General features: G+C 36.7%; 1 protein-coding gene across 10 annotated transcripts in view; it reads left to right on the forward strand.

The window, feature by feature from the left end:
* Positions 1–4,175: 4,175 nt before the first annotated feature.
* Positions 4,176–24,509, forward strand: part of TSPAN6 (tetraspanin 6) — a 169,294-nt gene continuing 148,960 nt past the window's right edge. Inside the window, exons 1-10 of one of the 10 annotated variants that reach the window (XM_077146298.1) lie at positions 4,188–4,262; positions 8,283–8,358; positions 9,316–9,405; positions 9,705–9,893; positions 10,185–10,259; positions 11,079–11,177; positions 11,680–11,814; positions 12,323–12,406; positions 13,198–13,304; positions 14,000–14,244. In XM_077146298.1, the coding sequence (XP_077002413.1) occupies positions 9,882–9,893; positions 10,185–10,259; positions 11,079–11,177; positions 11,680–11,814; positions 12,323–12,406; positions 13,198–13,266 (474 nt within the window). In that variant the 5' untranslated portion in view covers positions 4,188–4,262; positions 8,283–8,358; positions 9,316–9,405; positions 9,705–9,881 and the 3' untranslated portion in view covers positions 13,267–13,304; positions 14,000–14,244. Of the gene's footprint in view, positions 4,284–8,282; positions 8,359–8,591; positions 8,786–9,315; positions 9,406–9,704; positions 9,894–10,184; positions 10,260–11,078; positions 11,178–11,679; positions 11,815–12,322; positions 12,407–13,197; positions 13,305–13,999; positions 14,245–24,509 lie in introns of those variants that run through there. The other 9 variants (XM_077146297.1, XM_077146299.1, XM_077146293.1 and 6 more) reach the window with 9 other exon arrangements.

Genomic DNA, 24,509 nt, shown 5'->3' on the forward strand with positions numbered 1-24,509 from the left:
TTGAACCCTTCTCACTAATAACCTAACTTTTCTGGACTTCAATTTCTGATAAGAAAAATTGTTTGAGTGAGTCTAAATGATATGTGTATGGCAAAGTTATAGCTATTGCTAAGCTGTTTCCCAGTGGCCTCTGACAGAGGGATATGATTATCTTCAGTAAGCAAGCTTTCTTCATTTTAGCATTTGGTAATGAGACTTTTTTTACCGTAGTGCAGACCAACTCCTTACATTCTCCTTCCCCTCAGAATTAACATTTCCATCTCTTGAAAAATCAGTGATTGTAGAAATATTTTTTTAGTTGCTGTAGAATTTCTTGTGTGTGTAAGCAAATTGGTAATCCCTTTTCTATTATGAAGGGAAGAATTGTACTCTTGATAATAAAAAAAACTTCTGCAACAAGCTTTGCGTCTGTTTCATTTCAAATTCACCAATCACAAATATGTATTGTTGACTGTATGTTCAGTAGTGTGAAATCGATACTTTTTTATATTATGAAGACATGATTTCAGCCTCATTCATTCAATAAATTTATCAAGCATTCTACTATGTCAAGGATGGTGGGTGTAACGGTGAATAAAACAGATAAAATCCCTGATATTCTAATCCCTAATTAATTCACCAAATTTTTGTTGCGCATCTGTTATGTGCTGTGCACTGTTCTAGATACTTGAGAGACATTCATGAGACAGAAATCCCTGCCCTTATGGAATGGAGGAGACAGACAACAAAAATATTTCTAATTACAATTGTGTGTTTAGGGAACTAACTTTTATTGAATAAGCTAAAACTAGGGATAGAGTGGTAAGCAAGACATATGTGATCCCTGATCTCATGGAGCTTACTCTACAGCTCCCAAAGAGGTTATATTTAGTAGGGGAGATAAGGGGAACACAAGTAATTAGAAAACAATGAAATACCATACAATAATAAAGTGTCAAAAGTTAAGGTAGGGCAGGTCACGATATCACTCAGTAGACAGGGTTTATTTTTTAAACATTTTTATTGTAAAATATAACATATATACAAAGCAAAGAAATAAAAAAGCAATAATTTTCAAATGTGTGTAACCTTTTGAGACCAGCCTCTTTCACTCAGCATACTACCTTTAAGATTAATCCAAATTGTTGTGAGTATCAGTAGTTTTGTTTCCTTTTATTGCAGAGTAGCATTTCATGATTATCCATTTACCAGTTATCCATTTATCCATTTTTAACCAAGTCTTTGGTAGTTACAAAGAAAGCTATGATGAATATTTATTCTTCAGGTTTTTGTGTGAATACATTTTTAAAAAATTTATTTTATTTATTAAACATGCCAACATACAAACACAAACATTCTTACCATATGATCATTCCATTCTACATATATAATCAGTAACTCAGAATATCATCACATAGTTGTATATTCATCATCATGATCATTTCTTAGAACATTTGTACCTATTTAGAAAAAGAAATAAAAAGACAACAGAAAAAAAATCATACATACCATACTCCTTACCCTTCCTTTCATTGATCACTAGCCTTTCAAACTAAATTTATTTTAGCATCTGTTCCCCCTATTGTTTATTTATTTTATTCCACATGTTCTACTCATTTGTTGACAAGGTAGATAAAAGGAGCATCAGCACAATGTTTTCACAATCACAGAGTCACATTGTGAAAGCTATATCATTGTTCAATCATCATCAAGAAACATGGCTACTGGAACACAGCTCTACATTTTCAGGCAGTTCCCTCCAGCCTCTCCGCTACATCTTGAACAACAAGGTGATATCTACTTAATGCATAAGAATAACCTCCAGGATAACCTCTCGACTCTGTTTGGAATCTCTCAGCCATTGACACTTCATTTTATCTCATTTTGCTCTTCCCCCTTTTGGTCGAGAAGGTCTTCTCAATCCCTTGATGCTGAGTCCCAGCTCATTCTAGGATTTCTGTCACACGTTGCCAAGGAGGAACACACCCCTGGGAGTCATGGCCCCTGTAGAGAGGGGGAGGGCAGTGAGTTTCCTTGTTGTGTTGGCTGAGAGAGAAAGGCCACACCTGAGCAACAAAAGAGATTCTCTTGGGGGTGACTCTTAGGCCTACTTTTAAGTAGGCTTAGCCTATCCTTTGTGGGATTAAGTTTCATATGAACAAAAGCCCAAGACTGGGGGCTCAGCAGGCAGAGTTCTTGCCTGGATTCGGTTCCCGGTGTCTGCCCATGAAGAAAAAAAAAAAAAAAGTTAAGGTAAAGATTGTGAGGACTCTAGGAGGAGATCAGAGGAGGGGGTATCTGTGAAGAGGTGGGCCTTAGTCAGCTTTCAGGTAAGAGGAATGACATAAACAGGCACTCAACATTAGGTCAGAGGGGGATGGGCTAACTGGTAAAAGGGTTCAGAAAAGTGATAGGAAATAAAGTTGAATGAATGGGGTAAGGCCAGATTGTGGGACTCTTGATAATAATCAGCTATAGGAGTTTAGAGTTCACATGTTAGGAAATAGTGAATCCATTAACTGAGGGTGTTTTGTGTATATGTGTATATGTGTATGTGCGTGTGTGTGCGTGAGGTGGCAGAGGGAGTGAGAGGGAGGAGGGAGGGAGGTTCAGAGAAAGTGTGGTGTCTATGGAAAACACTATGTTTAGATCCTGTGGAGATATAAAGTTAAATAAGACACCTTTCTGTATGATTGACTTGGGAAGATAACACCAAGACACACAAAGTTACTGACAACATCTGTACTTACTAAATTTCTTAAAGTTCCTAAAGTTCATTACCATTATCAACTTCAAAACTTTTAATATGAGGCTTCTAGACAATCTACAAGATATTGTTTTAAGAAATATTAGATATGGAAACTGACTTGCCTAGCTGGTATCTCAGTAAAGCTTAACAAGGCTAGACTAGCAACACCTTTATTAGAAACTGAACTAAGACAAACTGACATGGAATTGTGAATTTCAATACCATTCAAAAGCATTTCTCATCTATGTGTACCAAACTGTATGCTATGAACTTTCTAAAAAATGAGAGATCAGGGCTGGAAAGGAAGGAAAGGATTCACAGAGGATCTGAAAGGAGTAGATGGGGAAAAAAGGGGAATGAAGAAATACACAAAGAAGAGAATTTCAGAGAAAGAATAATGGCAATCCCAAGATCTAATAGAAATAAAAAGATATTCCTACTCAGGAAACTAACTTTTAAAACTGTAGATATAAATTATATGTTTAAATGATGAGGGTATAATCTAATGACTGTAATGTAAAATATGAGATAATAAGTATGAGGTATGTTTTAGTTTGCTAAAGCTGCTGAAATTCAAATACCATAAAATGGGTTGGCTTTCACAATGGGGATTTATTAACTTACATGCTTATAGTCCTGAGGCCATAAAAATGTCCATATCAAGTCATCAACAGGCCATGCTTTCTCCCCAAAGACTGGCTGCTGGTGATCTTGGACTCCTCTGTCAGAAGTCCAAGCAAGTGGCACATCTACTGTCTCTCCCACCTCTCTCAAGTCTTGTTGCTTCCAGCCTCTGGCTTCAGTGGCTTCCTCTCTGTTTCTGTGGCTTTCTCTCTCAGCTTCTATGTCTTTCTCTCTCAGCTTTTGTTCTTTCTCTCTATTTCATCCTCTTATAAAGAGGATTAAGATCCACCTGGGGCATGCCTCAACTGAAATAATCAAAAGTCCCACCCCATTGAAATAACTTAATCAAAAGTCCCAACCGCAATAGGTTTACAACCACAGGAATGGGTTATCTTTAAGAACATGATCTTCTGGGGTCCCAAAAGCCTCAAAACCATCACAAGGTGTTTTCAAATTTCATGAAATGCATTTAACCAAAGATAATTGAAAGGGTGCTAGAAAGGAGGCTAGAAAATGAAAATGGTAGGGTTATAATGTGAATAAGAGATAAGCTGTATTATGAGTACAATGGTTGATATTTTTTACTTATTTTTAAGACAGAGAGGAGTTATGTCCCAGGTCATGATCCCGGAGTTCTCTTTAATTTTTCTGTTTTATGGCAGTGTGATATTGGGGTAGCCTAGACATTTATCTTTTTAATTAAAGTAATCAAATCTTGAGTAACTACTGTGTAGTTGGTCTCAAGGACCAAATGTGGCCAATGTGCTCAACAGCGACTGGGCTGATCACCATCTGTGAGCTCATCAATTGAGCATTATGTCCTAGAGTGTTGGGAGAGTATAAAAAGGAGCGCAGGAGCCCTGCCACACACACTGGCTTTTGAACATCTAGACGGCAGGATGTGAAAAAGGCAAGAAGAAATGCAAAGCGGGTACTGCAGTAATTGACTAAGGGTCTGAGTTAATGTTAGTGAGTGTGTGGTCAGGCTATTAGCGCTAATGTCAGAGAAAGAGGTGTGTGTGGGTGATGTTCTCACTGAGTTGGGTTTGAACTGGACCTTGAGTAGGGGACAGGTATTTTGAGTATGGAGGGTGGGCAGGGAGCAGGGAACAGGTCTAGCTTATTGGTGAGGTAACCATACTGGCCTGGTGTGGAAAATTCATGTTGAAAAAGCAGTAGAAAATAACTTGAGATAGTATTTATGGTTTTATCTTTTACTTTCCCTCCAATAGGCCAATCACCTGGGAAGTAATCCTGCCAGTCCTGCGCAGGTGCAGCGGGGAGTTTAATATTTCGTTTTGGTTCAACCTCTTAATTTCCCTCTTTCTGATCACAAAAATACATGTTTGATGCAGAAAACTTGAGAAAAAAGGGAACAGTTTCCTAAGTATTGTTGCTGCTTGTTTTACATTCAAGTTAGTAGGGAGTGGTGTCCCTTCCCCATTAACTTCCTGTCACTTTCAAGATTAGGTTTAAATGTTTTTCTTTACCATTTGTTGAATGTAAATGTTGAATATAAAACAGGCAGCTACATACTTAAGAAAAGTATTTTCCTTCCCCCCTGCAAGTTTTCTGCATCGATCATGGTTTTTTTTTGTGATCAGAAACAGGAAAAAACTAAGAGGTTGAATCAGGAGCAAAGTATTAAACTCTCTGCGTTGCTAGTCTGGGCAAAGCAGCATAACTTCTTAGGTGATTGGGCTATTGGAGAAAACTCAAAAGTAAGGCTCAACAAAAAAACCCCAAGTGCAAGGTACAAAGTGGGAAAATCATAAAGGTCCATGTGCTTTAGGGGCTCTGAAGAGCCCTTGTCCATAGCTAAATGCCTAATTATAGCAGTCTTTGCTTTGGTTTTTGTTCTAAACTGAAGCAGCTTTGTGTGCAATAGCAGCCACTTCTCATCACAGAGCCGGCCCTGTTTCTGATGAGGGAAACAGAAAAGTTGGCAAGGCATAGTCCTAGGCAAGTTATTTAGCTGCTCTGAAGCTGTTTTTTCAACTGTAAAATAAGGACAACAGTACTCAATACCTCATAATGGGGCTTTTGTGATGTAAGGATGAGGTAACATGTATCATACAGTAAGCAGTAGTCCTGGGATATAATCAGTGTTCAATATTATGGTTATTATTAATACTTCACAGAATAATTTTATCTTATGACCTAGGAAAACATTTCTTAAATTGTCTAGGTGGGATTAGATGACCCTTTGGAGTGATTTAGACTCATACCCAGACCTAGTTTGAACTAGACTGAACTTCTGGGTTTGGTGGCCTGGCAGAGGAGATGGGGGTGTTGAGGAGGGTGGAGGCAGTGGTTTGAGATGCTGTGGCCATAGGAATATTCACTTCCATGTCAGCTTTTGGTTTAATTTGGCACTGACTGTTGTATAAACAGAGCAGTGTTGTGAGTCTCAAAAGAAGGGAGCAGAGGAAATCAATACATTCTTGGAAATAAGACGTGGCTTTTGCTTTCACTATGTTATTTTTTCTTTAGCCACAGTAATATTTCTTTGCTCTTAGGCTCACAGAAAAATCCGTTTCAGGACATGGTATAGAAGAAACTTCCACTAAGATGACAAAGAATTAGCAAACTGCTCTTGATACTTGTTTGATTTAGTACTAGATGGGGTCAATTAGGCTAGGTAGAAAGCTTTGCACATACTTAGAGCCCCCCCCCCCTTAACTTCACCTTCTGTACCTGAGGCTGACATGATACTTTAGAGATCAAATGTTTGCTATATTTCCTTATGACTTCGCCTCAAAATGTTTATAGGTCTATGATTTTTCCATTCTCTCTGTTTGCATATTAGGCCTTACTAATCTGAGGATAAAATTTTAATATAAAGCCTGGCAGTACAATAATTTATTCTCTAATAGTTCCCTTGGACCTCAGATGTCTGGCATGATGTTATATGAACTGGTCCTAGGTCAACATTCAAAGCACAGGGAAGCTTTGTGTAACGAAGTTGATGGAACTTTCCTATTTTTTTGGTTCTTGGGTATATGTTTAAACTGAAGTTTCAAGTAAAAGCTTTTGGGCTTCCAGGTCTTCCCTATCAATGCAGAGCAATGCAGGCCTTTTTTAAAATTGTATAATATAACATATATACAAAGCAAATAAAGAAAAAAGCAGTAGTTTTCAAGACCCTCTTCAACAAGGAGTTACAGGACAGATCCCAGAGTTTGTCTTGGGCTACCATTGCATCATTTCAGATTTTTCCTTCTAGCTGCTCCAGAACATTGACAGCTAGAAGGAATATATTTTTTATCATCACAATTGATTTTTTTTCTTTTTTGTGAAAAATAACATATATACAAAAAAGCAATAAATTTCAAAGCACAACGATTAGTTGTAGAACAGATTTCAGAGTTTGGTATAGGTTACAATTCCATAATTTTAGGTTTTTACTTCTAGCTAATGCAGGCCTTTTTGCACAGCAATGCAATTAATGCCCACTGTGACATTAAGCTTGTGTGGATGATAGGATTGATTGAATAATGAACTGATATTGCCTTCTAATCACTTTTCTCTAAAATTACCACTCATCCACTTGATACTCAGTCCCTGCCCTCAAAGATCTTACAATTTAATTGAGAAATTTGACCTTAATTCACATTCTATGCTATAACAAGACAGACCAATATGTTCATGATACACACATAATTGAACCATGAAGCTTCTTACATACATGGTTTAATTAGGGGAAAAAACCCCTTGAAATGCCATCTATGATTCACCAGGGATGTCCCTTAAAAGGTAACAATGTCTTATGTTTCACCAGTGGATAAAGGAACACATAAATATCTAATATTATCGGTGTTCAGTTTCAAAGTCAGATTTCTTAGAGGCAACTATTTTTTTCCACAAACATATATATTGATATGGAGGAAGCAGGAAGAAGGCCCAGAGAAAATTTCATAAATTGTATATTTTTCACTGAACTGAAAATTGAGTCTTGACACCCAACAGTGATCTTTCTTTTTCCTGATTACACCTATCCTGCATTTCTAGAAATATGAATTTTGGGGACTGTATTAATGTCCTTGAGTAAAGGATGACTTTAATTCATTTGTATTTAATTCATTTTGCAAATGTGTTTTGAGCCTGACTAGATGAAAGATAATCCTACCCTGAGGTTCCCATGAAAAGTAAAAGACTGATTTGAATTGAGGGCAATTTGAATGGATCCCTTGGTCATTCTTGAAGCCTAAAACATTCCAGAAAGCAGGAGACAGTGGGGATTTATATCTACGCTCATTTCTTTTTCCCCTCTCTAATGTTAGGCACAGAATTAACCCGTTATATCCATAGCTCAATAAATACGTGCATTTGCACATACATCTCTTATGAAATAAAACATCCCTGTTTTACAGAAGTATCAAAGAACTTTAAATACTCAGTAAGATTCTGCTGATTTGCATAACCCAAGTTTTCTAAACCTTTCAACTCTCTGGACACTTACTTTAACCTTTCCTAAACTGAAATTAAAACAGAGAGAGCCTCATTTTTTGTCTTTAGCTCTGGTGTTTAGGAGAACGTAAAGGGGGCTGATAATTTTATTCCACTTCACCCCAAGGGTAACTCTGGGTTGCCTCTGGACATATGGGCCAGTAGTTGAATTTACATTTCAATATTAATTGAAACACTTTTTCTCAACTTTCCAATTACTCCCCCTATCCCCGATAAAACAATGTTCAAATATTAAAAAGCACAAAGCAAATGAGGGGGAAAGCCTAATTCCACCCTCAAAGGTAAGTTTCACTTTTCCTTTCAGTTTTTGTCTAAACACATTTGACGAGACTTAATTGCCTTGTTGATCTGCTTTTTTTTTCTTTGGAAATATATTTCTTGTGGGTATTTTCCTATATAATAAAATAGTCTTAGGTCACTTTTAATAATAAACTCTTCTCATTTCTTTGTTTCTCTCTAGGGTGCCAGGGGTCGGAGAGGCCGAATATCTGAACGCTGCCGGCGCTGCTGGTGATAGAAACAATGTGATTTAAGTTGTAAGGGAGGGGGAAGGGTCGGGGCGGGAAAGATTCTTTGAAAGAGAAAAAAAATGAAGTAAGCTACACTTGATCTATGGAAATTCCGACACTAGAACCTTTGTGTATGGTTTTCTGTAACCTTCGGCAGGGGGCGTCCGGAAATTCTACCCACTTTCCGGACAGCCTCCGGGATTTTACCCTTTAGAAAAAATGGTCAGTGTTTCCGGCTTTTCTTAGTTTTGGACGCTCGTAAACGTTCGGCAGTTTCCGGAGAGACTCGGAGACTTCGCGTCTCCCTGGCTCGGTAGCTGTGTTCTGAACGCTTGGTGCGGTGGTGCCTGAGGGTCTTGGCATAGTCATGGCGTCCCCGTCTCGGAGACTGCAGACTAAACCAGTAATTACTTGTTTCAAGAGCGTCCTTTTGATCTACACTTTCATCTTTTGGGTGAGAGACGGAGGATCCTGGGGATGGGAGAAGGGATCCCGGTCTTAGGTGGGAGGTGTGACCTCGAACGGAGGGAGCTAAGGCTCAGGTCTAGTGTGGGGAGGAAGGTGCGGGTAGAGTTTGGCAGGCGCAACTCCCGAGACCCCGGCGCCAGCGATGACTTGCTGGGGCCGAAGCTACGGTATCTCGCCGGCGCCGGAATCGGGGGTACTGGCCGACAGAAGTAGGCAGGCTAATGCATTCAAGTTCGGTGCAAGGGGCTAGGAAGGGAGTTAACCCCTCTGAGCAAGGAAGGGGTGTCCAGGACCCTTGGAGAGGCAAGGTTTGCGGGGCCTTTCTGAGGGCTCGCTCGCATAATACTCTGTTTCTTTTCACTGCTTCCTAAGAGGGTAGTATTTCGCAGTAAGTATGGTATCACTCCACTCCCGCCAATCTAAGCTCGGGCTTCCTTTGTGTGCCATCCCTTTGTACCCTAAGCTTGGAGGGAAATTTTCTGGAACTCATAGAAACGCTATTTTTTTTTCTTCCAGGAAGATTTTCTTCCTATAGGGGAATCAAACAATTAAGGAAGTTTGGATTCCTAGGGCAAATATGCCAGGGTCTTGTGTTTATGTAAACAGGTGAGGTTTAAGAATTTTGATAAAAATGCGTCCCAGCTGCATCCTGTATTTGCCCTGGCTTTCTGGGCTGCCTAAGTGGGTTTATCAAAGCCCACCCTTGTGTACAACTCACCTCCGTATGCTCCTCCACCCCTGTCTGTCACATCCCAGCCACAGCTTTGTGGCTACTAGACTACTAAATCAATTCTTCACACTTATTGTATCTTAGATACCTCGTGGTTTGTGGTTTGTGGTTTGTGGTTTGAAGATGCTGATGTATACCATTCCTAACTGTTTCTATTCTCTGGTTTCCCACGTAGATCACTGGTGTTATTCTTCTTGCCGTTGGCATTTGGGGCAAGGTGAGCCTGGAGAATTATTTTTCTCTTTTAAATGAGAAGGCCACAAATGTCCCCTTTGTGCTCATAGGCACTGGCACTGTCATTATTCTTTTGGGCACCTTTGGCTGTTTTGCGACCTGCAGAGCTTCTGCATGGATGCTAAAACTGGTGAGTCCTTGTTTTCCTTAAAATTAGTTCTTAGTTTTATTCAAGTCTTACGTGTTGTAGGCAGTGTTTTCTTGCAACTGGCCATCCGTGGTCCTTTACAATTTTTCCTGTTCCTTATGAAAACTTACCAACTAACAATTTAGCTACAAATTTTGTTATCATGTTTACCCTGCCCTTTACAATAAAAATATATGGAACTGGTTGAGCAGAAGACTGTTTTCTTTCTTTGACTCCCTTTGCTGCTGTGATATATCTTACTTATGCTGATTTGGACTTTTTTTTATCCCCTAGTATGCAATGTTTCTGATTCTCATTTTTTTGGTCGAATTGGTCGCTGCCATTGTAGGATTTGTTTTGAGGCATGAGGTAAGCCTGAACTTGGGAACCTTAATATATTAACATGTATCCTTTAAGAGATAAAAATGGATTAATTTAAGGAGCACAATTAAAAGCAACTATAGTTCAAAAATCACTTATAGCTGTATTTAAAAGACTAGCTAACGTTTCAAATAAAAATTTAGAAAATTGTAAAGAATAATGGTAACCCAGAAGAAAATTAAATGCACACATAATTATGTGTATTTTCAGTCATTTTTTTTCAGTGTGTGAGTACTTAGTAGAGTGTAGATAGTACAATCTATAACTTTACTGATAGGAAAAGAATTGATAACACAAAATTGAGACATTTTTAATAGATTGGATATAATTAATGCAAGATCAGAATTCCACTTTGTGTTAAACCTGGGATTGTTAGGAAACCATTCAATGAGTAGTGAAGGCTCATTAATGCGAGTGTTTTACAAAGTTGAATTGCAGTGGGGGTGGGGGGTAGCCAAAAAGTAAACTTTTGTAGCTTTAAAAATTCCATACACATTAAATGTGTACATAGTTTACTAAGTGGAGAAAGATGTGGTGGTGGGTGGGGGTACAATAGTATACACCTGCCACTCGAATAGATCCATGCACCAATAGCACTTTGAACTTGCAGTACTTATCTTATCTTGTAATGTTTGGTTTAGTAGTCCCTCAGCTGAACTGTATCCCTTAGAGGGCAGGATTGGGCCATGGAATTTAATTACCATAGGTGTTGCTGCTGCAGAAGATGCAGGAATTTCTTATTTGACCTAGAAACCAAAAGAACTTTCTAGAACCTTTGCTGACTGGTATTATGTTTCTTTCTTGTAGATTAAGAACAGCTTTAAGAATAATTATGAGAAGGCTTTGAAGCAGTATAATGCTACAAGAGATTATAGAAGTGATGTAGTAGACAATATTCAAAATACAGTAAGTGGTTATACTTGGTGGCTTAAGAGGGGAACATTCCCTATCCCTGGAGAGGAGGATATTCTGGATACTAGATACTGTTCATTTGCACTGTATCTTCACTCTAATCTTAGTGGTTTTAATCAGAGTGCAGAAAGTGCAGAGTGTAAAATCAGCTCTCACCAATTTAGGTTGATAGGAATATAATTCCTAGAAGAGTTTTACAATGGCTCACAATAACATTAACTTAATAGGTGACAAAATTCATATCATTCCAGACTTTATTCCAGTTACATGTCTACACCAAATACTGTTAGTACCAACTATAGCAGGAAAGTAAGGCCATTCCAAAAATGTCACACTTGGTTTTTGAATCAATGCCAATTGAAGGCAGACATTTAAAAAGACTAGGATATTGGTCATTATTTTGAGCACAAATTTTTCTATCCAAGATGATGTTAGGTAAAATGTTTGATGACAAAGTTGTAATATGTACTGTAAATGCTTTTGTTGGATTTTTCAGTTGCACTGTTGTGGTGTCACCAGTTACAAGGATTGGGAAGATACTAATTATTACTCAGAAAAAGGATTTCCAAAGAGCTGCTGTAAACTTGAGGATTGTTCTCCAGGGACTGATGTAAATAAAGTAAACAATGAAGTAAGGAGCCTTTTAAAACTTTTTATTCAGAAATATTCGAGTACTCTCACCTACCATGCCAGAGACCTGTTTTGATTCCAGGTGCCTGCCAATGAAAAAAAAATATTCATGTACTTAAACAACTGAATACAGAGTTGACTCATTTTTAAATTTTACTAGCATTAACACCATGACAATTGAAGTAGGTAGGGCAGGTATTGTTCCCGTTGAATGAATTAAGGAAGTAAGACTCAGAAGTTTTGTGTCTTGTGTTCACACAACTAGCAAGTAACATTTAAAAAGTACATCCATTGGAAATAGTTGGGAATATCAATTTGTGCCTTTAAAAAAAAAAAAACTTCTGTTGCGTGCGTTGTGCTTGAAAGGAGAAAAGATTTTTTTTTCAATCTGAAAGGGAATAGCCAATCAGGCAGTGGTAGCTAAGACTCACTTTGCTGGGGAAGTATATGATCAATGTATTTATTTACCATGAAGAAAAGACTTAATGGTTTTTTTTCCCCTCTTTTAGGGTTGTTTCATAAAGGTAGTGACCATTATAGAGTCAAAAATGGGAGTTGTTGCAGGAATTTCCTTTGGAGTTGCTTGCTTCCAGGTAAATACTTGTAGATATTTAGGAAATATGTAGTCCCTCTTGTTAGCTATAAGCTAGATTTTCACTCTTAGGCTTAACATTTTGCTTCGGGGGCCTGGATGGCAAAAGTCTTTTTCAGAGAAATTCACATTTTCTCTTGCTATACAAGTTGATCAAACCAAAACATCTCTACTACTAATTACAGTATAGAAATGCTTTATTTTTCTTATGGGGGAGTCTTGGAGTCGATTTGTACATCAAACAAACATGCAGTCAGTACTTGGTGATTCAGTGCGTCTTGCTGGGTAGGGGGGTGGGGATGCCGGAGGAGATAGAAAATCTCTTGCCTGGTTCTTATGTTTCCCCTACTGTTTTCCACGACTACAGAGTTCTCTAAAGTTTTATTCCCATTTAACTGCTCTTTTTGCCTTGACCAGTCATGTCTTGAAATGACAAAATGCAAGAATTAGAATTAACTGCTACTGATACATGTATTTTAAAAAGAGTTGACTGTAAAGAGCCAGTGCCCTCTTAACTATGGCACTAGCATCATAGTTCATTCATGAAAAACTCGAGACAGATGGGAACCTTTTTTTCCTCGACAGTTGGCTAAGCCATATCCTATTTTTTCCTGTTAACCGAGAGAAAGAGAAGAAAAGTTTTCCCCAAACTTAGAATTTCTGAATTTTCCTTGAGTGATTCTTGTCAGTAACAGTTGTGAAATTATAACTAGAAGTGAAAGGAGAATATATCCATATTCTGAGTGCTTTAAGCTCTTTCTTGTGTTTGTTTTTCTCATACATTTTTTCCAGCTGATTGGAATCTTTCTAGCCTACTGCCTCTCTCGTGCCATAACAAATAACCAGTATGAGATAGTATAACCAGCGTTTCTGCCGTCTTACTCCTCTCTAACTTTAAGGTACGTTTATTTTGGTCCTCAGCTCTGTTAGTGTTTGTGTTTACTGTAGCCCATGCATGTGATGGACTGAGTTTGCCAAGAAGGTCTTGTTCAGTAGTGTTTTTACTTCCTAGTGCTATGTTAGCCCTGCCTAGGTAGATTAGGTCTCTAAGTATAAGGCATGACCAAAGACCAACCTCTTAGCTACAGATTGTCTATGCATAATCTTTCTCTGTCTACTTGACAGAAGAGCCCTTCTGAGTATACACATACACATCAACCTAAAGAGCATACATGGCCCCTTTCTAACAAATTAGGACCTAAAGTGAAGAGAAATGAGGAATTCCATAGTGATCTTATTAATGAGGTTTCCTGGCAAGCACATGCTGCTTTTTACCAGTATTGGTATTTTCCCTAGGGTTGCTTTCTTGGTAAAAAGGTATTTTTGTGGACTATTGTTAGAGATTTGTGTGTGTGTGTGTGTGTGTGTGTGTGTGTGTGTATAAATATGTGTTTCAGTAACTTCAGTATTTGTGTGGTAAAATATTGTGAGAACCATTATTGCTGATAAGGCAACCTTCACATTTTAATTGAGCCACTGACTAGAAACACATTGAGGTCTTCCTTAACAGGAATAGATTAGAATGTGTACAAGGGAATACAGATATTGAAATTTGGGTGGCAAGTAAACAAATTTTTTTTCCCCTTAATTTTAGGACCCTTAAGTTGTCCCTAGTGAAATGCAAGATTGCTTGGATGGAAGACTGCTGAAACTACTTACCAATAGACTGAAAAACTGCTGAGAATACTTACCAGTAGATTGATTCAGTCAAGACATTAGTTTAATATGTTCTACATCCACCTTCTGTTCTATTCATATTAGATCACTGAGGCCCCGTATCAATCTGAAATACTGGAAGAGTTAGTAAATTGTAAATGAAGTAAACTGTGTTCCTCTTGACTTTTGTTTTTTTCTTGATCTAGTGCTATAAGATGGAAAACTGACCTCTCTGTGTTAGGTAGTGATATAGTGTAATAAAAAATTAGCCCCTCTGAATTGGTCCCTTCCCAGCCAAAATTGTCTGGTTTGATTGTAATTTGTATCAATAAGTTGAACTGCTTTCCTTAGTCTTTGTTCTGCTGATAGGCAGAGAATCCCATTAATTTAATTCCAGTCAGTAGGTAGATGGTAGTAATAGTTTTTGAACTAATACACCCAAGACTGAAAGACAGAACCAATGTTCTGTGATACATCAGATTTCAGCACACTTACATTTTACCATTATTTGCCTCCAAAATAAGGTGTTTATATACTGATGTTTACATTTTCCCTATTGTTCAAAAGGTTCTAATTATTACTTAATGGTGTCAGAATTATTGTATTTTTCTTAGGAATTTAAAGGATGTAATTGTCATTACCCTTAGTTGGTATTTCCTTACCAGGTCAATATGACTTAATTGTCAATATTATGGTTAATTTTAATAGTCTTAGTTTGGGTTTGTGCTTTCAATTAATAAATATAAATCTTTTACAATAATTTTTTTCTTCTAGAATAATTGTGTTTAAATTAACTTAGAAAATCTTCTGGGAAAGTTGTTTTCCACTGAAAAAGCTGTCACACATTTCTACTTCGAGTATAGTTTTTAGATGTGAAATGTAAGGCTGAGGTCTTGACTCTTTGTGTCTATAAATAGTATAGTAAAAAAAGCCCTTGTTTACAGAAATAATTTCCTGTGAAAGGATTACATTCCATTTTACAAAATAACATATGCTTAGCATTTTCCTATCAATCCCTTTGTTGGTGTATAGTTTGTATTGAGAGTCTGAATAGGGAAGAGTGTGAACTGTATCTTCAGGGTAATAAGGAAATTAATTATTAAAATTTGCATTGAAATGGGGAAATTATTTATTAGTTTCGAGTTTCTTTATACATCCCTTAGTAGAGCCTATCTCATCTCTGATTGCCACATAGTCCCTACAGTCCTTAAATTGATGGTGAGGGGCAATCAATTATAAAGTGGGTAGAAACTAGATAAGATTAATGACAACTTTTGGGTATATATTTTTAAATGCTTGGATTTGCTGCAAAAGTGAATATTCTGTTAGAACATTTGACAGGGGTGACTTTTGACACAAGAAGGTAGAGTGATAAAACCAAGTTGAAAAATAGTGGTTCTCCAAATGCAGTAATCAGACATTTTTGGCTACTGGAATTAGTGATACTAAAGAAGCAACTATTTAAAGGATAACCAGCAATTTTCAAATAGACCATTTTAACTAGGTCTATTAAGAGCTTATTTAAGAGCCTATGAGGGTTTTCTTTAAGTAAGAAAGTTTTTTAATGTTAAAAGTTTTCCTTCATATAGAAAAATTAAAATATGGAAAGTAGAAAGATCGGGGGAAAAAACACCACATCATCCTTAAGGTGGGTTTGTTTATAAGCTGGGTTTATTTTGGATAGCTAGGTATAAAAGTCCCTTTTTGTATACACGAATGGCTAATATGTGCATGAACATACTAGATTGTAAACCTTAATTTGGAATGTAATGAGAATCCTGGTTTCACTTGACTATAACTGGTGGAAAGAAAAGTTCACATGTCTTTAAAAGTTTGCTAATGAGAATAGCTGGTTATAGAGAGGAGATCCAGTAATGTAAATCAAACATAACCAGTTTCCTCTGGACACAGTAGCACCTTTCCATGGAAATAGTCTAATGGTGAAGGGTATGAATGCACTCTCAGTGGCATGTGGCCTGAACTCTGGTTTCCATAAGAAAATTTCTTTGAAGTTTTGCTTTATCATAAAAATCAAGCGATTTTTACATATAACACTGCATTATATCCATGTTTAAATTTAATATGATTTTCCATCTTTGATGGAAAATCATATTATCTTACCTCATGGCACCATGCTGCTTACTCCAGGGCAGCTCTGAGTTCCACTTTGAGAAGCGGAGCTATGTAGGCATATTTTGTGAAAATGTGGGAAGTTTGGTAGCTTTGATTTATTCTGTGTGGGTTTACTGTGCCAAAGTTTTGTGGAAATAAATACCTAATACAAGGTATAAATATTTCTGGTTTTCTTCAGAACTTACACAGGTTTCTTTGAGGCTTGCAGTAAAACCTTCTCAGAATCCAAGTTGGAACTTTGCCAGGGATGTGGTCAACGAAACCTGTTTTGAGATAAAGTAATTTATGCATTTTTTGTGTAACTTAGGAAACTTTGGTTCTTTGGAACTGTCCTATGTGGGCTTTTGTTTGTGTTTGTGGAAAAAATTTTAATACAACATATAAATACCATTTCTGCTTTCCCTCACAGGACACATAAGATACTTTGTGGCTTGATTTTGTTTATAGCTTGCTGACTTAGGCTGACATTTTGCCTGTGATGTGCAAACCAAACCCTTTTTAATTAAAAAAAAGAAAATGTAAGGCTAATGAATCAGAAAAGAATATATAAACTAAATAGTCACAGGGAAATGAGATTTTCATTTTTAAATCATGAGTTTAAAACTTAGCTCAGATTGCTTATGAGAGAGAGAAACCATTATGATTTTAATTATGACTTATCTATTAGGTAGCTCTACCCCATGGAGCTTAGTAGAGTTTGGCATTTGTTAGAGCATAGTAAATACTAATGGAATAAATGAATAAAGAATGGATCGTCAGTGTTTTGTGTGAAATTAGTTGTTGATCTAAACATCTCATTTAAAATCAGGCAGTTTATATGATAGAAACTACCTGCCCAGTCCAAAAACATCCTCTGCAATTCGGTTCCTGTCCTTACATCGGTCTATAGAAACTGCTGTTGGAAACCACTGCTAACTTCCTCTGGACCAAATCACTTATTGATGTTTCTCTTTATTGAATTCTTTAGCTACCGAAAATTTTTGGGTTTTTTTTTTTGCTGTGACCTTGTAATAACCTGATTTCCTTTACTTTTACTGCTCTTCCTAGTTAACTTTGCTGTTTTAATTTCTTTCTACTTTCCAAGCGTGGCTGCTCCCAAGGGCTTGTTTTGGGCTTTCTGCTCTTAGATTATGCTTACCTTGCTTTTAGAAATTAAACATAGATGATCATTAGACCTAATCTCTAAATCTCTGTTTTTTGCCCTTTGGTTGTGTCTTGGTTATAGCAGCTTGCTTGTATCTGCACCCCACCCCCCCAAACACCTAAAAACTTGGCATTCTGAATACATAAAAGATTAAAAGACACTCCTCCTATAAAATCTAATACAGAAATACTAGGTATTCATTTGATGTGCCTCCTTCACCAGAGATGATATTACTTATGGAGATTTCGGGGAAATGAGTTCATTATTGTTGGCTCTGCCACATTCATTTATCATGTGAACATGAGTTCTTTGGGTAAAATTGCCATACTTTATCTGGCCATATCCTCAATTATTAAACAAGAGAAAAAACAAACAACAAGAAGAATGGTCAGTTATAAAGGCTTTTTTTCTCTTCCAGCAGAAGTTTTTCACCCACTTTTTCTTGAAAAAGACCAGGAGCAACATCCACAAAACAAATCAAATTGAAATGGTGCTTGTCTGTATATAGACAACCAATTTACAAATGGGTGTATACAATATACAATAGGGATATGACTACTCAGCCTCCTCACTAGAAAGGTAGAGTAATAGACCTGGTGTACAATGTAGGAGATTCTGACGGGTGAATGATGACACACATACATTTCACTCTGTCTGAAAGGCTATGTGCTTTCTTTTTCTTTTTCTTAAGCAGTGGGAATTTATTGGCTCATGGTTTTGAGGCTAGGAGAAGTCCAAAATCAAGGTGTCATCAAGGCAATGCTTTCTCCCAGAGGACTGCGTCATTTTGGGGCGCTCCTTGGTTTTTGGCTTTTCTGTTACATGGCAATACACATGGAAACCTTTCATGGCTTTTCCCTTTTCTTCAGGTTCTGTTGACTTCCCGCTTCTAGCTGTTCTCTGTGTCTTTCTCTTTATGGTCTTCCTTGTTAGGCCTTCAGTAATAGGTATGACCCATCCTGAGTCAGTTGGGCCACTCCCTAACTGAAGTAACCTCATCAGAAGGTCCTATTTACAATGGGACTCACACCCACAGGAATGGATTAAGTTTAACATGTTTTTCTTGGGTACATAACCCCAAGCTACCATACATATTAAAAGAGGTGAGAGAGAAAGGAGCCAGCCTAAGTCGCTATTTCTTGGGAAATAATGTTTTGACAAAAATTGTAAGGCTAAAAGATAAAAAGAAATGTACATGAACATTTTACTATAGTTGGTAAATCCATGTGCTTTCTTAGCAGGAAAATGGCATATAAGAGAATGTAAATTCTTTGCACAAAGATTCCTTTTTCTGCTCAGTTTCTTCTCTCTCTGAAGGGAGGTAAGAGAACTAATATTTATTGAATACATAGTAATCAGTGGACATTGTGCAAGGTGCTTCAATCAGACTACCCCATGGGGTGAGATGGTGTTATCGCCCTTTCTCAGAACAACAACAAAAAAAGCTAAGGCTTAGGTCAAATAACTTTCCCAAGGCCACAAAGCCTGTAAGTGACAGATCTGAGATTTGAACTAAATTTGTCTGACTCCAAAGCCCATGCTTTGATCATTGCATTTTGCCGTATCTTAGAAGCAAAAAGGTACTGGGGAATATGTGCCCAATAGCCAGGGAACAGAAATAAAGGGGAAAATGGTTATCTTCCAAATATCCTTTAATCAATCTTTATTGACTATGAAATCTTTAAAAAGGAAACCTTCATGAAAAACAACATCCTGTGAAAGTCTCCCTGGCGATGTAGGAGATGACTCTTAGGTATGAATCCAGACCTGGCACCATGGGATCAACAATTACATCCTGACCAAGTGGGGGAAAAGAAGTGTAATTAATAAAGCATCAGTGGCAAGAGAATTCAAATAGAGTTGAGAGGTTACTCTGGAGGTTGCTCTTATACGAGCTTCAGGTAGACCTTGCTACCTGTCATAACCTGCCAACCCCCAACCAGGACCATTCCAGCCAATCCTAAAGAACACCTAGAACAATTTATAAGATTCCACAAGGGTTCCAGGCACTAGAGTAACTTGGCAGAAACCTACAACCCCCACATGGGTCCCTGGTCTAGATAAGTCCTGAAATCTAGCCCAGCCTCTCCAGAACATCAGACAGTTCCATCTCCCTACCCCATATTAGTGACAGACCCTTCCAATATAAAAAATTTAGAATGGTCATAGCCCAAACAACCCTAATGAGAGATATGGAAAGATCAAAGGTGATGGTGGAATTAGCAGAGAAGATAGGATTTAACAAATGAATATGAATGCTGAATCATTAAAACGATTTCTTTTAGTCTCTAGTATTTTAGAGCAGCTAGAAGTAAAAACCTAAAATCGTGAAATTGTAATGCATGTCAAACTCTGAAATATGTTCTACAACTAATTGTGGTGCTGTGCTTGGAAATTTGTAGCTTTTTTGTATATATGTTATTGTTCACAAAAAAGATAGAAAAAAGTTGATTGCAATGATAAAGTATTTAAGCCTTCTAGCCTCCTATATTCTGAAGCAGCTAGAAGGAAAAACATGAGAAGATTGTATGGTAGCCCATGACAAACTCTGGGATCTATCTTGTAACCACTTTTTGAAGAGTGCTTTGAAAACTATTGCCTTTTTATTCCTTTGCTTTGTTTATATGTTATACTATACAATAAAAAAAGTTAAAAAAAGAAAAAAAATCCTATTTTCTCATAATGTGCCCATGTAGAATGCTTTTTATGTAATAAGTAGATATTTAAAACAAGCAAACCCTGTTGTTCCCACCCCCCAACATTAATGAGCCAATGAAATGATTACAAAGAGTTACAGCCTAAACAATAACCCCTTCCATTTTCTTTTAATCATCTTTTCACACAGTCTGATGTTCCCTAAAGTCTAAAAGCTTATTTTTCCAGTGTTGTTAAAGATACTCCACAACACTTAGCTGCTTTTATATCTTATTCCCTTGTGAATATTTTTAAATATTGTATTAAAAAACCAATAAACCTCTGATACACATACACATTCATATGTCACTCTCACCCTGTAGGCACAAATCCAAACTGGCTACTTTCATCAAATTGGTTGATTGGCACACATGTATATGCCTGCCGATAATTCATCCTCCGACAGGATAGCAGCAATTTCCGAAGCAGCTAGCTTCCTGGTGTGCTCCTGGGGACCCAGGGAGTTCATAGCTGCATACCACAACTTGGTGCAGCCTTGAATCCAGCCTCATCATATTCTCTTCCAAGCAAGGGTGCAAACAACACAGGCCCTTCTTTCATGAAGTCTTCCCTTAACCATACCTCCAACCCTTCTCAGCCTCATCCCATCCTAAGGCTCTGACATTGGAAGATGGAAATGTAGCAGGAAATATCACATGAGAACTTGGCCCAAAGACACAGGCCAACGAATTTGGAAAATATCGAAAAGTCCAGGGAAAATTAAAAGGAATAATTCAGCAAACCAAATACAGCCAATGTTTTGAAGTTAAAAAAAAAAGTTCCTTATCTACAAAATGAATATATAAGTTATTATAAAATATGTGAATTTCCTTATCTACAAAATGAATATGTAAATCATTAAAAATATATTAAATAATTAAGGGTTCAAACTGATATAAAGTAATAAGTGAAGCTTCTCCTTTACCCACTGACAAAACTTCCTTGTGATTCCTTCCATACATTGTCATAACAAGTATATCTGTATATTCTTTTGTTTTCTCCCACAAATGGAAGAGACAAACAGTGGAGTCAGACTTACTGGGCCTGAATTCTAGCTCTACCAATTCTGGCCATGTTTAACTTTGCAAGTTATCTAATCTCTTTGTGCCTCAGTTTCCTCATTTGTGAAGGGAATGGATAAATAATATTACTACTCCATAGGGCGGTAAGGAAAATGAAATGAGTTGCTGTAAGTCAATCACCTAAACAGAGCATAGAACATACTAAGTGCTATATTAAATGTTACCTATTTTTTTTCTTGTTTTTTTTTTAGCATGGGCAGGCACCAGGAAACGAACCCAGGTCTCCAGCATGGCAGGCGAGAACTCTGCCACTGAGCCACATTGCCCGCCTACCTATTATTTTTTAAACAACTTTATTTTACAGTATATTTTACATATGAAATCACCCTTTTCAGTTGTAAAATTCAGTGATACAGTAACTTGACTGACTGGTGCAACCATCACCATTAATCAGTTGTAGAACATTTTCAGCTCCCCAATAATTTCCCTCCTGCCCATTTAGATGATTCTGTTCCCAACTCCCAACCCTAAGCAATCATTGATCTACTTTTGGTCTCCTTGATTTGCCCTTTCTGGATATTTCATATAAATGAAATCATACAATATGTAGTCTCTTATGTCTGGCCTATTTTAGTTTGTAAAATGTTTTTGAGATTCAACATGAGGTAACGTGTCAGTAATTTGTTCCTTTTTGTTGAGGAAAAGTATTCCATTGATGAAAAGTATTCCATTGTATGGATATGCATTGTATCTATCCATTCACCAGTTAATGAGCCATTATTTCCAATTTTGGGCTACTATGGATAATGCTGCTATGGACATTTGTGTGCAAATCTCTGTGTGGACATATATTTTCATTTTTCTTGGGTAGATACCTAGGAATGGAATTGCTGGATTATATAGTGACTCTATAGTCAACTGTTTCCAAAGGGTCTACACCATTTTACATTCCAACCAGCAATGTATGAGGTTTACCATTTCTTTATATCCTCATCAACTTTTCTTATTTTCTGTCTTACTTATAGTAGCCATTATAGTAGGTATGGAATGCTATGTTATTATGGTTTTAATTTGTACTTCCCTAATGACTAATGATGTTGAGCATTTTTGTGGGCTTATTAGCCATTCATAGAGCTTCTTTGGTGAAAAATTTGTTTATGTTTTTATTGGGTTAATTGTCTTATTATTAAGTTGTAAGAGTTCTTTGTATATTCTGAAGACCAGTCTTCCACTGGATATGTGTTTTACAAATAATTTCTCCCAGACTGTTACTTGTCTTTTCATTTTTCTTTAAGATTTTTTTTTATTAATTAAAAAAAAATTAACTAACACAACATTAGAAATCAATCCATTCTACATATGCAATCAGTAATTCTTTTTTTTGTGTGTGTGTGTGTTAGTCAGTTATTCTTTCTTTTTCTTTTTTTTATTAATTAAAAAAAGAATTAACAAAACAATTAGAAATCATTCCATTCTACATGTACAATCAGTAATTCTTAATAACATCACATAGTTGCATATTCATCATTTCTTAGTACATTTGCATCGATTTAGAAAAAGAAATAAAAAGACAACAGAATAAGAATTAAAACATTAATAGAAAGAAGAAAAAAAAAACAAAAAACCTATACCTCACATGCAGCTTCATTCAGTGTTTTAACATAGTTGCATTACAATTGGGTAGTATTGTGCTGTCCATTTCTGAGTTTTTATATCCAGTCCCATTGTACAGTCTGTATCCCGTCAGCTCCAATTACCCCTTCTCTCTTTTTTTTTTTTTTTTAATTAACGGAAAAAAAGAAATTAACCCAACATTTAGAAATCATACCATTCTACATATGCAATCAGTAATTCTTAACATCATCACATAGATGCATGATCATCATTTCTTAGTACATTTGCATCGGTTTAGAAAAACTAGCAACATAACCGAAAAAGATATAGAATGTTAATATAGAGACAAAAATAAAAGTAATAATAGTAAAATCAAAACAAAACAAAACAAAACAAAACCTATAGCTCAGATGCAGCTTCATCCAGTGTTTTAACAAGATTACTTTACAATTAGGTATTATTGTGCTGTCCATTTTTGAGTTTTTGTATCTAGTCCTGTTGCACCGTCTGTATCCCTTCAACTCCAATTGCCCATTATCTTACCCTGTTTCTACCTCCGGCTGGATTATGTTACCAATGACATATTCCAAATTTATTCTGGAATGTCTGTTCACATCAGTGGGACCATACAGTATTTGTCCTTTAGTTTTTGGCTAGACTCACTCAGCATAATGTTCTCTAGGTCCATCCATGTTATTACATGCTTCATAAGTTTATCCTGTCTTAAAGCTGCATAGTATTCCATCGTATGTATATACCACAGTTTGTTTAGCCACTCTTCTGTTGATGGAGATTTCGGCTGTTTCCATCTCTTTGCAATTGTAAATAACGCTGCTATAAACATTGGTGTGCAAATGTCCGTTTGTGTCTTTGCCCTTAAGTCATTTGAGTAGATTCCCAGCAATGGTATTGCTGGGTCGTATGGCAATTCTATATTCAGCTTTTTGAGGAACCGCCAAACTGCCTTCCACAGTGGTTGCACCATTTGACATTCCCACCAACAGAGGATAAGTGTGCCTCTTTCTCCGCATCCTCTCCAGCACTTGTCATTTTCTGTTTTGTTGATAATGGCCATTCTGGTGGGTGTGCAATCAGTAATTCTTTTTTTTTTTTTTTTTATTAATTAAAAAAAATTAACTAACACAACATTAGAGATCAATCCATTCTACATATGCAATCAGTAATTCTTAATATCATCACATAGGTGTATGATCATCATTTCTCAGTACATATGCATCGATTTAGAGAAAGAAATAGCATGACAACAGAAAAAGAAATAGAGTGATAACACAGAGAAAACACAAATAAAAATAAAAAGTACAAAAATATATAAGAGAAAGAAAAAAAAAACAAAAAAAAAACTATAGATCAGATGCAGCTTCATTCAGCGTTCCAACATAATTACATTACAGTTAGGCAGTATTGTGCTGACCATTTTTTTTTTTTTTTTTTTAAGACATCATACCATTCTACATATGCAATCAGTAATTCTTAACATCATCACATAGATGCATGATCATTGTTTCTTAGTACATTTGCATCGGTTTAGAAGAACTAGCAGTATAACAGAAAAAAATATAGAATGTTAATATAGAGAAAAAAAATAAAAGTAATAATAATAAGAACAAAACAAACAAAACAAAACAAAACAAGAACCTATCGCTCGGATGCAGCTTCGTTCAGTATTTTAACATGATTACTTTACACTTAGGTATTATTGTGCTGTCCATTTTTGAGTTTTTGTATCTAGTCCTATTGCACAGTCTGTATTCCATCAGCTCCAATTACCCATTATCTTACCCTGTTTCTAACTCCTGCTGAACTCTGTTACCAATGACATA

This window comes from Tamandua tetradactyla, chromosome X (genome assembly GCF_023851605.1).
Source record: "Tamandua tetradactyla isolate mTamTet1 chromosome X, mTamTet1.pri, whole genome shotgun sequence".
In the NCBI taxonomy this organism is placed as follows: domain Eukaryota; kingdom Metazoa; phylum Chordata; class Mammalia; order Pilosa; family Myrmecophagidae; genus Tamandua; species Tamandua tetradactyla.